Here is a 16243-nt window from a genome sequence, read left to right as displayed (position 1 = left end):
TGCATATGTTTCTTTGTCCTTTGTTACTGGAAGACTGACTGTGATTCTATTACCAGCAAATTACATGTTACAGTATGTGAGCTAACACACTTGGTTAGACCTCGCTCTTGTACAGCCTGGCGAGAGTTTCTTTTCCACCCCTTGAAGAGTACCCAGTATGTAGAGTCTACACTTTGAGTTTACACTTTGGGTGGTTGTTACTGGGGATTTATGCTTTAGCAGGAAAACTAACATCATAGCTACTACTAACTGCAAATCACTCAGAAACCCTACTGTGTAATCTGATTACCAGATAGCAATTGGCCTGTTCAGTACTCCTGATTCCTCCTGTGCTTTTTAAACTTTTTTTCACCAATGTTTTTTAATTTATTAGTGAGAGAATACAAATTTTCTCATCAATATAAAGAATACGACTCGTAGTCTCAACTTAAGGACTCAAAGAATTCCTGCTTATAAAACACCAGCACATGACCACGAGGAGCAGCTCAAAAGGTGGCATGTTAATGTCTTCACTCAGAGAACCAATGTTAAAGTGTAACCACATGGTCTTTCACTTTTATTAGCCCTGTGTTCCCTCTGTAATCAAACCATGTGATTATATTGCTATAAGTAGAATTTACTCAATCGGGTCACTACACAATGATTCAGTTTATTTGCCACAAAAAATAACATTTCTGGGTTTCTACCAGTTTAGTCAGTCCTTTACATTATATTTACATTTTGGTTGGACATTCTTTGAAACACTAATCAAAGGCGGCCCATATCCACATAGAAGCTGGAAGAAGAGACGTTGGAAGGCTTCCTGACATATTCTCATAGCAGAAAATTATCTATTTAAACAGTCATTAAAATGTATTTCTGTAGTTATATAGTAGCTTTACTGAATCTCACTTTGAAAAAAAAACAAAAACAAGCATATGTCATGCTGCAATGCATATTTCTCAGAAAGGCAACCCTTACATTTGGCTAAAGATAAATGTGATTAGTTATCACTATCACCTCACAGCATAAAGGTCCCTACTTTGAATCTAATCTTTCACCTTTCCATGCTTTCCCTGTTTGTGCATGACTTGTCAACAGGCTTTATTTTATTTTATTTTATTTATGATAAACTCCTAAGCTTTCACGTTCATAAACTGACCATAGTTGTGAATAAGTATCTGTATGTCTCTCTGTGTTGGTCTTAACAGTAACAATTACAGTTGCTTAAAAAATTACAAATCACAAATCTTTGCTACAGGATGTGTTTTCAAATCAATCACACACTGCCCCGTGAAGTGTGACATTTGTAATTTGGGTTCTATTTGGAAGTACTTAAACATACTTGAACATTTTTATTTTATTTTATAAGCATTCCTTAAATAAACAAAGGGGTAAAAATATTTATGCCAAATTTATTCTTACTTTTTAAATTTGACTTTTCTATTTTTGTAGTGTGTTGTGATTCTTCCCTTTAACTTTTTTAGAGATTCTTTGATTTCTTGTGTCTGAAGAACATATATGATAGGGTTCAGCATTGGAGGAAAGACTGATGTCAGAGACAGGTTTATGATTCTGGCATTTGGCTCTATGTTTAAACGTAGAGTGATTAATATTGGGAGGAAATAGATTGCCACTAATGAAAGATGAGCTGTGCAGGTTTTAAAGCCCTTCATTCTTTCTTGAACTGTGGCTACCTTAGCTAAAGCATAGCAGATACTCAGATAACTCAACAAAACAAACAAAAGAGGAATCCAAAGAATAAGAGCTGGCAAAATCCAAGCAGTTATATCGCTGGGTGTATAATCATTGCATGCAAGCCGGTATATCTGACCATGGTCACAAAAAAAGCTTTTAATAACGACTGACTCACAGAGGGAAAGCCTTGTAAGAAGGCCAGTTGCAATAAGTACAACAATAATGACAAACACCCAGAAAGAGGCAATTAAACAGAACATGAACTTTTGAGTCACCTTCAGTTGATAATGCAGTGGGTAAACGATCGCCATAACTCTGTCATATGACAGTGCAACCAGATTTAGAGCTTGCATCGAAAGGAATACATAGCAGAAAAACAGGAATGTCAAGCAGTCATTATAGGAAATGTGGGGGTGATTAAACAAAAAGATATCGAGAACCTTTGGCACCATGGCAGAGTTACCTAACAGATCAACCAATGCAAGATTGAAAACTGCAATATATTTCGGTGTTCTTAGATTGTGATCCAAATATATTGCGGCCATGACAGCTGTGTTTGCCAGGACAGAAATAATATAAACAAAAAACAGAAAGGCATAATAATATTTTATATTAGGAATGCCAATAAATCCACTTATAATGAAAAATGCAGGACGCAAAAAAGTGATATTTTTTCCAAGTGCAGAGTTGAAAAGATCCATTGGCAAAAAATCTTAGAGTCTTATATTGCCTAAGCTGTGATAATGCAGACAGCAGTACTGCACATCATGATTCTGTTATGCAAACTGGAGTACCCCAGATGATGAAGTTCTAGCTGGTCCCCTCAGTGTTTATATTTATCAAACCAATAGCTACTCTGGTTTGATAGCTGGTGTGTGTGTGTGTGTGTGTGTGTGTGTGTGTGTGTGTGTGTGTGTGTGTGTGTGTGTGTGTGTGTGTTATCAGTGGGGGTGAGGTGGGTGGGTGGTGGGAGGTAGTTTCACATGTTGCTTTTTTCCTTTGTTGTTTGATATAGGTTTTTAAATGTTCAGCATTTTTCAGTAATTCAAAATTTATACTGTGCCAATATGTTACAAAGTGAGAGGTCTGAACTGCCAGAACAGTTTAAAACCTGGACTCTTGCTCTATGTAGCAATGCTGTTGCACTACTTGTCACAATGACTCTGTGTGGCAGGCAGTGTATGGGCCCTAATGCAGGACTTGGATGCAGAACTAAACTCAAAAGTCATCTTTATTGCTGGAACCTTTCAAAAAACAAAGTAAAGCTGGGTTAAAGTTGGGCCCAAGTCAATTTCACTCACATTTGTGGAGGAATGTGGAGAGACAGTATCAATTGCTGCAGTTGGGGAGCAGTCTCTGCAGGCGGTGAGATGTGCAGAGACAGAATATCCAGGGTGAGCCACACCCTGGATATTCTGGGACAGCAAATGCCTCCAACAAGCTCAAGCGTGAAACCTCTGATGAACAGGTAGGCATCTTCGAAGCAGTAGTTCTTTCACTAGGCTGAAGTGATACACCATTATTGGGAAGTGGGAAGGAAAAACTCCCTTTTAACAGGAAAAAATCCTCAGACAGAAGGCAAGGTCAGCCATCTGCTGCGACTGGCTGGAGGTGAGCAGAGGAACAGTAGACAAAACCAGACTGTAGAAGCAAGCCAGAGATTAATAATAACCAATGATTAAATGCAAAGTTGTGTATAAACAGTCAGTCAAAAAAGATGAGGAAAAAGAAATAGTGCATCTCAGGAACCCCCCCAGAAGCCTAGGACTTTTAAGGGTGGATATCAAGGTCACCCACTCCCATTCTATGATATGGTACCATGAGGCCTTTAAGATAAGATGGGTTCAGATTTGTCATGGTCTGGGTGGTTACCCGCAGGTCTCCAACAGCGGCTCCTCCTCCTTTAGGCAGAGATTGGTTGCTCCTCCCTGGCTGACCACCTGTGGGCAATTATTCCGGCAGCATATAAGACCTGCGCACTCAACCGTTCATCGTCTGAGTATCTGCTATCCCCATGTTAGTCAAGTGGAGTGTGATTGCTTTGTCCAGAACCCGTGTGACGACTTACCTGTTTTTCTTGTCCTCAGAGGTAGCTCCTGGAGTGGAGGTCTCGCCTCCCTCATCCCCGCCTTCCTGGACCTGGGCCACCTGCTGCTGGTACGACGTTGCCAACTGGCCCGCCACTCACTTGAATGCCTCCCCATGCCTCGACCGCATCCGGGCCTTCCGCCCCACCTGTCCCCTTCACCTGAAACCAAGTAAGGCAACTCAGTTTGACTGTGGAGGATCGCCGATTGTCTGCTGGATCCCGTTGACTGTGCTCTCCTCTCATTACAGTGCCCCGGCCACTTCATAGCCCAGTTTCCACCTCTCCACTGCCTCAGTTGTTCAGCTGCACCCTAGAGTTGTCTAGGTCACCCTTAGTTAACTTAGTTTTTCTGCGCGCCTCTAGTGTGGTGGCGTCGTGTTGTTTTGCTGGTGTTTAACTGTGGGGGGGGGGGTGAATAAGCCTTCTGTTCACTTACAGTCTCGCTTCCGGTTTGGTTTCTGCACTTGTGTCCATCTCTGTTATCTCGTGCCGCTGGGCCGTGACAAGATTATTAAAGATCTTATATGTGATCAGAAAGATTTTGAATTTTAGTTCTTGATGTAATGTGAGCCAATGAAGAGAAACCAGTATGGGAGAAATATGATTAAGTATTAAGTGGCCTTTTGTTGTGGGCAGTCTGAGGTACACCTGTGCACTACTCATGATGTCAGATCAGCATCCTGATGTGGCACACCTGTGAGGTGGGATGGATTATCTCAATATGGCAGATGTGCCCACTACCACACATTTGGACTGATTTGTGACCACTGTTTGGGAGGGATGGTTATATTGTGTATCTGGAATGAATTTTAGGTCTCTACGTCCATCCCATGGGGAATGGGAGCAGTAACAAAGGTGTTGCGTTTATATTTTTGTTGAGTGTAGATTCAGTGACTATCAACCACTTCCTGGACATGGATGAGATTGAGTTGTATGCCAGGAGTGAGCAAGATATCATCCATCTCACCAGGATCTACAGAGAAAATGTTGGGATGTCATTTGGACAAGAAAAGAGTGGCTAAATGGTTGCAAAGAGAGGGAAGGTGATGCACACTAAAAGGGTGGAGTTGCCAGAAGGCAAATATACAGGGAAGCTACAAGTCCCTGGGTATCCCACAAGCCAAAGGGAACCATGATAAAAATGGATGAACATCGTAAGATGTTTCTTGCAGTTGTTCACCAGGTAAATGGCCTGCATTTGTATAGCGCTTTTCTAGTCCATAGGACCCCAAAGCGCTTTACACTACATTCAGTCATCCACCCATTCACACACACATTCACACACTGGCAATGGCAAGCTACATTGTAGCCACTGACAGAGGGGAGGCTGCCGGACACAGGCGCCACCGGGCCCTCTGACCACCACCAGTAGGCAAACATGGGGTTAGTATCTTGCCCAAGGATATTTGGCATGCAGCCAGGGTGCAGCCTGGGATCGAACCACCGACCTTCTGATTAGTGGCTGACCTGCTCTGCCACCTGAGCTACAGCCACCCTACAGGTGTTCTGTCTTAAGTTTAATGCCCCCGACTGGACCTTGTAAATTGCTGTTTACGTCATATGCACATTGACAGCGTTGTTAGTTCTCCCCTGGAAGGAGGGAGTATTTAATTGGTTCCGTTTATTTGTTTTTCTGTCTGTTTGTTAGTAGTCTAGCATGGAGCAAGATTTCATTTTGTGTAATGGTAGATACCAATAAAAGCTTGAGCTGATTTCATTGTGATGAAAACTGGGTCACAGTCAACGTCATACCAAATGTGAAAATCAGTGAACACTATATTATCCAGGAATTTTTATGGATTTTCTTCACTTCATAACAATATACCAGGCATTGGGGGACATGAATACCTAGGTTGGCTAACCATTTGACCTTGACTTTCATTGTTAGCACCCAAGCACCTACTTCGTTGGCACTGGCATCTACCTCTAATTTGAAAGGATGTGCAAAATCAGGGCCAACAGAGATGTCGGCAATACGTGTTGTTAGAGGAGCTTGCCAATAGCCCTTCAACAAGTTCAGTTTAGTAACTAACTTTGCCGAACCAACCCTATCGACACAATCTTCCATACTGGGAAGAGAATAGGAGTCAGGTTTGGTCCCGCTGTTCACCTTCAGAAAATCCATACAAAACGGCGGGGTTTTATCCGCTTTAGGCACTAGGAGTCATGGGGAACTCCATGCACTAGAGCTAGGAACAACAAGACCATTTTCCAGCAGATAAGAAACTCCTGTCTGGAAAAGAGCATGTTTAGTGGGATTCACCCCGTAGTCGTGCTGTTTGATTGGAGGGTGGTCCCCTATATCGACATCATGCTCCAGCACAGTGGTACGGGAAGGAGTGTATTATATTTCTCTGAACCATGGGGGTAATCGTGGTTCAGGGGGTTGGGAAGGTCATCTTGTAACCGGAAGGTTGCCGGACAGTTTGCTCAGCTCTGTTCGTCTTGGTCGTTTTGTCCTTTGGCAAGACACTTCACCTACCGCCTACTGGTAATAGCCAGAGGGGCCGATGGTGCGATATGGAAGCCTTGCTTCTGGGACGGCAGCTGTGGCTATAACTGTAGCTTGCCTCCATCAGTGTGTGAATGTGAGAGTGAATGAATAGGCCTTTGAAACCAAGATGGCGCCGCGTATGGATGCCCTGGTACTTCAGTGCGTTACTTCTGTTTTGTTTTTGTGCATAACTTGTGTGTCTGGGTACTCCTCTGGATATTCTTACACCAGAGAAGAACTTCTTAACTACAGGACTACAACACCTGTGGATTTAATTCCAATATTTGTCGCATCTGCGGCAGATTTACTACAGACCTTGATCAGGAAAGTGAGACGCCGAAGGAGAGGAAAGCGAGCCGGCGCACTCGTGCATCTGAGGAGACGCGGACTGCGAACTGCTCTTCCTGGGATCTTCCTTTCCAACGCTCACTCTGGAACAAGATGGATGAGCTGGCCCTGATGAGAAGTATGAACAGAAACTTTGCCTCCTCCTGTGACTTATGTTTTACGGAGTCGTGGCTCTGTGAGGACATCCCAGACTGCCCGCTCAAGTTGGAGGGTTTTCATCTGCTGCGCACGGACCGGCAGGCCTCTCTCTCTGGTAAGACCGCAGGTGGAGGCGTCTGCTTCTACATTAATAGTGTCACAGATGTAACAGTGATTGCTTAGCACTGCTCTTCCTCTCTGGAATACCTTTTTATACACTGCAAACCATTTTATTCTCCGCGGGAGTTTGCTTCATTCCTCTTGGCCGCTGTTTACATCCCGCTAGATGCGGATGTGCAGGCAGCTCAGTGGGCCCTCGCGGGGCAGATACTGCACATAGAGTGGGCATTCCCAGACTCTCTCATTATTGCTCTTGGGGACTTTAACAAAGCCAATCTGAGCCAAGAGCTTCCCAAATACAAGCAGTATATTAAATGCCCAACCAGAGAGGAGAGGATATTGGACCACTGTTACAGCACGATCAACGTGGCCTAGCGCAGTGCCCCGTGCTTCACTCGGACTTTCTGACCACGTCATGATTCACCTGATCCCCGCGTACAGACAGAGGCTGAATCTCTCCAAACCCGTCGTGAGGACTAAAAAACTGTGGAGCAACGAGTCTGTGGAGGAGCTTCGCACGTGTTTGGAGTCTACAGACTGGGGCACAATGAAGGATGCTTCTAACAGCTTGGATGAGTTTACGGACACTGTCACCTCCTATATCCACTTCTGTGAGGACAGCATTGTGCCATCACGCACCAGGGTGAGTTATAACAATGACAAACCCTGGTTTACTGCTAAACTCAAAAAGCTGTGGCTGGAAAAGAGTAAGGCGTTCACAAGCGGAGACAGGGACTGCTACAGAGAGGCCAAGTACAGGTTCACTAAAGAAGTGGACATTGCCAAACATCAGCACTCTGAGAAGATGCAGCAGCAGATCTCAGAGAATGACTCGGCCTCTGTGTGGAAAGGTTTTAGGAATATCACCAACTACAAGCCTAAAACCCCCCACTCCACTGATGACTTGCTCTTAGCCAACACCCTTAACGACTGTTACTGCCGTTTTAACAAGCCATCAAGCAGCCTTCACACCTCCAACAGCCCCAACAATAGAGACACTTTGGACACTCATTCCCCCACCTCTCCCCCCTCCATAGAGCCATCACCACCATCAAACACTTCACCTACAACACCCCCCTCCACACCCCACACCAAAGAGGATTTCACACCACCTTCTCCCACTACAACAGCTCCCGGCCCAGACGGTGTGTCTCCTGCCACCCTCAGACACTGTGCAAACGAGCTGGCCCCAGTGTTTTCTGGCATTTTCAACTCCTCACTGCAGGCATGTCATGTGCCTGCCTGCTTCAAGTCCTCTACCATAATCCCTGTCCCCAAGAAACCAAGGATCACTGGACTAAATGACTATAGACCTGTGGCTCTGACATCTGTGGTCATGAAGTCATTTGAGCGCCTGGTTCTCTCCTACCTCAAGACCCTCACAGCCCCCCTCCTGGACCTCCTGCAGTTTGCATACAGAGCCAACAGGTCTGTAGACGATGCAATCAACATGGCTCTACACTTCATCCTGCAGCATCTGGACTCCCCAGGAACCTACGCCAGGATCCTGTTTGTGGACTTCAGCTCTGCCTTCAACACCATCCTTCCAGACCATCTCCGAGGCAAGCTTTCCCAGATGAATGTGCCTGATCCCATCTGCCGGTGGATCACTGACTTCCTGACGGACAGGAAGCAGCATGTGAGGCTGGGAAAGAAGGTCTCGGACTCCCAGACCATCAGCACCGGCTCCCCTCAGGGCTGTGTTCTTTCTCCTCTGCTCTTCTCCCTGTATACTAACTGCTGCACCTCCACCCACCAGTCTGTCAAGCTAATCAAGTTCGCAGATGACACCACCGTCATTGGGCTCATCTCTGACGGGGATGAGTCTGCCTACAGGAGGGAGGTTGAACGTCTGGTGTCCTGGTGCAGCCACAACAACCTGGTGCTGAATGCCCAGAAGACAGTGGAGATTATTGTGGACTTCAGGAAGCACACAGCCCCACTCCCTCCCATCATCCTAACTGACACCCTCATCACCTCTGTGGATTCATTCCGCTTCCTGGGTACCACCATCATCCAGGACCTGAAGTGGGAGCCCACCATCACCTCTGTCATAAAGAAAGGCCAGCAGAGGATGTACTTCCTGAGGCAGCTGAAGAAATTCAACCTGCCAACACGGACGATGATGCAATTCTACACTGCAATCATTGAGTCCATCCTCACCTCCTCCATCACCGTGTGGTACGCTGGAGCAACTATCAGGGACAAACAGAGACTGCAGCGTGTTGTGCGCTCTTCTGAGAAGGTGATTGGCTGCAGACTCCCATCTCTGCAGGACCTATACACCTCCAGGACACTGGGGCGTGCAGCTCGGATCACAGCTGACCCTTCTCACCCTGGACACAGTCTGTTTGACCTGCTCCCTTCAGGCAGGAGGCTCCGATCCATTCACACTAGAACCTCTCGCCATAAGAACAGTTTCTTCCCCTCTGCTGTTGGACCCATGAACAATAACCATATGACTGTTCCCACCACTAACACATGACCCTACACTGTGTTTACTGCATCATTCCGTGTTTGGCACTGATCACCACCTGCACTCATGTATATATCTATCTACTTAGCACTTTTAATTTTTATTTTTAATGTTTATTTAAGCGTTATCTGACAGTATGTTTTGCACTAAGTACTGCAGCAATTTCCTAATGTTGTAAACCTGCTCAACATTTGGCAATAAACCCTTTCTGATTCTGATTCTGATAGTGGAATTGTAAAGTGCTTTGAGAGTCTCGAGAAGTGCTATATAAATGCAATCCATTATTATTATTATTATTATTATTATTATTAATACTGTATACTATACATTAAGACAGAGAAGCCCCAAGAATCAGACGAGCCCCTGTGAACAAGCACTCAGCACCAGTGGTAAGGAAAAACTCCTTTTTAACGGGCAGAAACCTCCAGGCTCAGGGAGGGGCAGCCATTTGTCGCGACCAGTTAGTGTTGAGGGGAGAGAGAGACTACAAAATACATACTGTGTAGAGGAGCCAGAAATTAATCATAATAAATGATATGGGTGGTGTACAGAGTAGGAGAGGTGAGTGAAGAATAACATTCAGTGCATCATGAGAAGGCCCCCAGTTGCTAAGGCCTTTTGCAGCACAACGAAGGAACGGCCTAGGGTCACCTGATCAATCCTGGCTATAAAATTGATCAAAAATCTTCTAATCACTATTAAATTTTTGATTAACATACATAATTATTTACAAGCTGGAAGACAAAGAAACAAAAATGTACTGACATTCTCAGAGCAGACAATAAAACAGGCAGTGTATTTTTACAGTTACAATTTTAAGGACAGCTGACAGAACAAAGTACAACAACAAAGTGTAACACAGAAAAAAGTGCTTTTATGCATACCTGTTTGAACAACAATAAATATATTTCAAACAATAAATATATACTGCAGTTACATTTTTAAAAAGCAACTCCTACATTTGACCAAAGTCGTCACTGACACTGTCACCAGGTGATGGTTTGAGCCTCAGATGGGACCTTTCAATGTGGGGTTTCTATGTGCATGAGTTCTTTCCAGGGTTTTTTTTTTTTCGTACATTTAAAAGTAACTAGCACTGTATAAACTGTGTGTATGTGTATAAACTGTCTGTATAAACTGGCCATAGTTGTGAATGAGTGATGTGTAGCTGCCTGTTTCTCTATGCTGGCCCTAATAAAGTATTAGAGGTATACAGCTGGCTCAAGGCCCACGCTAATATTGCGTTCACACAATATTAAGCAAAGTCCGAAATTCAAAAACTATATAGGCTCAAAAAGATAATGTCAAGTACACAAAAAATTGCTCATCATTAAATTCAGAAGAGTTCAAGTTGTCCCTGACAGGAGACATTAACATAACTTGATGCACAGGAACTGAATTTGAAAACACTCCTTTTAAAATGGAAATATGATGTATCCCTGATTATTTGCAACATATGTATTGTCATTTTCTTCTATTATAGGGCAAAACACAAATACAACATTTTTGAAGACAGAGATATGTGATGCACAGAAACATACCTTCCAAATCCTCAAAAAAAAAAAAAAAATCTACCTCTTTGCTAGGTGATGTGTTTTAAAATCAACCACAATTTGCACTGTGAATATTGAATGTACCACTTCTGTTCTGTTTCAAAGTACTGCAACATATGAGCCTTTTTTAATTTCATAGTCATTCCTTAAATAATAAAAACACTAACTCAAAAGACTAAAATGAAAAAAAGGAAGTTTACACTTTTTTCATTTGACCTTTCTAATTTTGTAATGTTTTATGATTCTTAACAACTTTCTCAGAGATTCTTTGATTTCTCGTGTCTGAAGAACATATATGATAGGGTTCAGCATTGGAGGAAAGACTGAGGTCAGAGACAGGTTTATGATTCTGGCATTTGGCTCTATGTTTGCACCTAGAGTAAATGTGATTAATATTGGAAGGAAATAGATTGCCACTAATGAAAGATGAGCTGTGCAGGTTTTAAAGCCCTTCGTTCTTTCTCGAACTGTGGCTACTTTAGCTAAAGCATAGCAGATACACAAATAACTCAACAAAACAATTGTAAGAGGAAGCCAAAGAATAAGAGCTGGCAAAATCTTAGCAATTACATAGCTGGGTGTATAATCATTGCATGCAAGTCGGTACATCTGACCATGGTCACAGAAATAGCTTTTAATAACAACTGATTCACAGAAGGAAAGCCTTGTAAGAAGGCCAATTGCAATTAGTATAAAGGTAATGGCCGATACCCAGAAAGAGGCAATTAAACAGAACATGAGCTTGTGAGTCACCTTCAGTTGATAATGCAGTGGGTAAACGATCGCCATAACTCTGTCATATGACAGTGCAACCAGATTTAGAGCTTGCAATGAAAGGAATATATAGCAGAAAAACAGAAATGTCAAGCAGTCATTATAGGAAATGTGGGGGTGATTAAACAAAAAGATATCGAGAACCTTTGGCACCATGGCAGAGTTACCTAACAGATCAACCAATGCAAGATTGAAAACTGCAATATATTTCGGTGTTCTTAGATTGTGATCCAAATATATTGTGGCCATGACAGCTGTGTTTGCCAGGACAGAAATAATATAAACAAAAAACAGAAAGGCATAATAATATTTTATATTAGGAATGCCAATAAATCCACTTATAATGAAAAATGCAGGACGAAAAAAAGTGATATTTTTCCCAAGTGCAGAGTTAAAAAAGTCCATTGTAAGATTTCTGCCAAGCTTATATTGCCCAAGTGCTGATGAGACAGGTGGCAGCACTGGCTGACTGGGTTTTGTTATGCACATGCAGTACACCAGATGATGAAGCTCTTGCATGCTTTAACTGTTTGCAGATCCCCTCAATGTTTATCTTCAGGCATGATCCCATGAGTGTATTCTGCAACCTGTTTTTCCCACAATATTTGCATGGTGTGTAAAATGTACATTAAATTCAGTTCAGTGACCTGATTATTCAAACCAATAACTACTAATAATAAGAAGACAACAGAAATTCCCATATATATATATATATATATATATATATATATATATATATATATATATATATTTATTTATTTTTTTTTTTTTTTTTTTTTTTTTTTTTCAGAAATTTCAAAAATGGATTTGAGTTCAGGGCTTCTTTTGTCATATCTTACATTTTATACTGTACCAAATGTTTTAATTAGTTAAGGAGCGTTTAATAACTGGACTTGTAGTTCGTTACAATACTGGTAGAATGTGATTTGGCATCATCTTGCTAAATGCTCAATTTGGCAAGGCCTCTCTTGAAAAAGATTCTTTCTTTATGGCTACATATTTTGCTCCAAAACCGGTATATATTATTCACTGTTAATTTGATATTTACAATATGCGATTAAGCCATAGCATCCTTTTTCTTAAAATTGCAAGTATATATATATGCACACGTATGCACACGTAAGCCAGTTTGAAAATGTACAATTTTAAGGAGTAAATAAGATGACATATCCTCAAGTATGTTTTTTATAATTATTTTAGTATGATGAAAATAATTCTCAAATCCTCTCACACAGACTTACTTGCTTAATCATGTTTGTTTCCATAACAAATACCCAATATCCATAAAGTCAGAAAGAAAACAAATCATTTCACAAACATTTTGAGAGGCAGCCAGCAAGAATTGTGTCGTGCCGATACCAACATTAAACTTCATACTTCTTGAATGTCAGAAGTATGATGTATGAGGGTGTGTGTGAGTGTTTGAATGTTTTATTTAAAAAAAAAAATAAATAAATATAGGGAATTGAATGCTATGACTTTGAAAACTGAATTTGAAGCATTTATATGATATAGAACACCCACAAAAATATAGCCAAAGAACATTAAACTTTTTGGATTTTCATTTGTATTTACACTCAGGGGAAGTTTCCCATTTTATATCATCAGTTTTATACAGTCCCAAATTTTTTATTTTATTTATTTATTTATTTATTTAGTTACATTTTAGATTTTTGTGCTTAACTGATGGGTAAAAACAAATGTTATACAATGTTCTAACTAGCGTGAGCTACATTATAGTCAAGGATAAACTCAGTACATTCGGTGCCTGGAAGTACACCCAAGTTGCAAAAAAATGTCTACTCGTGATCTCATTATACTACTCAATTATCTACTCAATATCTACTCACTACAGTACACACACTCATAACTGTACCTGTGAGAAGCCCGTAGAAAGAAATTTTTATTTTGTGAGAGTTTTAAGGCAAAGGAGGGTGGAATTGACAAAATCTAATATGAAACCTTGTATTTGGTGCTTTTGCTTCCTTGCAAGAATAAATGTCCATTATTACAGTTTTTGGCTGTTGTTGTCTTTTGTCAATTTTTATTCTCACACTAACGTTTTAGATCATTTTGCTTTTCGGTGAATAAAGTAGTTATATTGTTTATTGTTCCAAATGAAATCTTGATGCATAAAAGACTGCAATACTGTGTATGAAATACTTCGCCTACATATTCAACTTAAAAAGAAAAAAAAATAGAATGAAAGAATAGAAATCGGGAACTACAAAGGTTTAAGTCTAAACACTTCCAATTTAGCCTGCGCTCTAGCTTTCAACAATCTTCTCAATGATTCTTTGATCTCCTGTGTCTGAAGAACATAGATTATTGGGTTTAACATGGGAGGCATGACACTGGTCATAGAAAGGTTTATGATCCTTGCATTTGGATGTATTACAGGCCAAAAAACATACACAAATATAATAGGAAGGAAATAAATTGCCACTAATGAAAGGTGACCTGTGCAGGCTTTAAAAGCTTTCACTCTTTCCCTAAATGTAGAAATATTTGACAAAGAATAACCGATACAGCAGTAACTTCCCACGATAAATGCCAGTGGAAACCCAAGAACAAGAACTATTGCCAAAAACGCAATTATATAATTAGGGGTAGCATCATTGCAGCCAAGACGATACATAGGACCATGATCACAATAGTAGCTCTGAATAATCACAGACTGACAGAAGGAAAGTCTGGTGAGAAGGCCAACTGCAACGAGTGTAAGAGTGATGGCCAAAAGCAATCAAAGACAAAATGAGCTTTTGGGTCACTCTCATTTGATAGTGCAGCGGGTACATGATAGCCATGACTCTGTCAAAGGACAATACAACCAGATTAAAAGCCTGCATTGAAATTAAAGTAAAGCAGAAAAACATGAAAGTCAAGCAGATGTTGTAAGAGATATAATAATGGTTAAACAGAGAAATGTCAACAACCTTTGGCACCAAAGCAGAGCTACTTAACAGGTCTGTAAATGCAAGATTAAAAACTGTGATATATTTAGGACTTCTCAACATACGATCCAAAATTATTACAATCATCACTAAAGTGTTCCCCACCACTGAAAAAATGTAAATAAAACATAGAAAGACGAAATAATATCTAATATTAGGTATGCCAATGAAACCACTTATTATAAAATATGCAGATTGCACAAAGGTGGTGTTTTTCTCAACAGCTGAGTTCAAAAATTCCATTAGATAACCCTCTGTTAATCTTCTATAATTCTCTGTGCTCTATCTTCTTAGGTAGCCTTTGTTCTCTGATATTTCAGTAAAATTCAGTTTATCAGTATATCTTAATATCACCTGTGAAGGTTCAAAGTGCTCCTTCTATCCTGTTTTAATATCTTAATTAATATATTCAAGTTTTAGTTTTCTGTTTAGTTTTTCTGTTCTAATGTTTGAAATTTTGGATTCCTGTTTTAATTTTTTTCATTGTTCTATGGTTTGACTGATTTGATTGCATTGTAGCATTGCTGAATCTGGTTTCTGTTTTTGGCTATTTTAGTGAAGAGTTTTTGATTGGCATTAGAGTTGCAGTCAACATCCCTGTGTGTCTGTTTGCGGATCCTTCACTCTTGTTTTGTGTTTACACCTCGGTCCATTTGCATTTCCTTATCTTTAAATCCTAAGTGTTAGCATTCATATTAGTCTATTAGTCTATTTTGATTACTCCCTGTTTTACATTAAAGGTTTTTTTTTTTCTTTCATGTCCTCTCCCCCTGATTGTCCTGACTGTTTTCACATGTCTTGGCTCCCTTCTTTGTCTAATTCCCAATCAGCTATTCATATATACAAGTGGCAGTTACATCAGGACAAGCAAGGCAAACACTTCTTGCCTTGCCATAAATTAAAAGGTTTCAAATTAAAATGATCTTACTCTTTTAATCTCACACTGCTCTGTCATAAAGCTCCTCACCTGTGAATTAATATGTGCATCAAAGATTTTTATTATTGCTGCCTTGTGGCCACTGTCAGATATTGCCACTGAAAGCTGCACTTACTTCAGTCTCATAACAAAGTGTCATTTCTGCCCCTGACAGCGTGTCGTACCCCATTAAAAGTGACTGGAGCTGTAGGTTCTAAGGGCAGCAGCTTGTTTCTGGCACATGCACATTGTATATAAACCAATGGTCCATAAAACAGGCAAGTTGAACAGGTACAGGCTCAGCAACACTTTGAGATCTATGGAAATATCTCAATTTATTACATGTAACTCAGCTGTTTTGCCAAACTCTCCCTTTACTTTCATTAATATTTTAATCTCCCCTGTAGATATTGACAGGTAACTACATCATACATTGCCTTTGAATTCAGCGGATAAGTTTGACTTATCTGACTGCTTTGTTTCACTGAATGCGCCTTATAAACAGACCCATTCATCAACAGTGCGCCTTATAATCCAGTGCGCCTTATGGTCCAAAAAATATGGTAGGTAAATAGTGGAGGAGTGGCTTTATAATAAAGCCTACTTTTTGTTTGTGTTCAGGGCATTGAACACAGTGCAGATGTCACACAGTGGAAATTTGTGTTCGTTTTAGGGTTTTTGTTGTTTTGATTGTAATATATTCG

At 40.8% G+C, this 16243-nt stretch overlaps 2 protein-coding genes and 1 pseudogene across 2 annotated transcripts; all 3 read right to left on the bottom strand.

Moving 5' to 3' along the window:
- Positions 1-1273: 1273 nt before the first annotated feature.
- On the bottom strand, positions 1274-2541 carry LOC146565829 (olfactory receptor 1500-like). The gene has a single exon (XM_085287957.1). The coding sequence runs from the start codon at positions 2376-2378 to the stop codon at positions 1401-1403; it is 978 nt and encodes a 325-aa protein (XP_085144083.1). The 5' UTR covers positions 2379-2541; the 3' UTR covers positions 1274-1400.
- Positions 2542-10701: 8160 nt separating this feature from the next.
- Positions 10702-12210, bottom strand: LOC146565828 (olfactory receptor 1E16-like). The gene has a single exon (XM_085287956.1). The coding sequence runs from the start codon at positions 12186-12188 to the stop codon at positions 11103-11105; it is 1086 nt and encodes a 361-aa protein (XP_085144082.1). The 5' UTR covers positions 12189-12210; the 3' UTR covers positions 10702-11102.
- Positions 12211-13936: 1726 nt separating this feature from the next.
- On the bottom strand, positions 13937-14866 carry LOC146565827 (olfactory receptor 1468-like; annotated as a pseudogene).
- Positions 14867-16243: the final 1377 nt, after the last annotated feature.

Source organism: Mchenga conophoros, linkage group LG10 (assembly GCF_057382185.1).
Source record: "Mchenga conophoros isolate Kocher_MC1m ecotype Shallow Benthic linkage group LG10, M_conophoros_male_GT1.1, whole genome shotgun sequence".
NCBI classification, from domain to species: domain Eukaryota; kingdom Metazoa; phylum Chordata; class Actinopteri; order Cichliformes; family Cichlidae; genus Mchenga; species Mchenga conophoros.
This window is presented reverse-complemented; position numbering and strand designations above follow the sequence as displayed.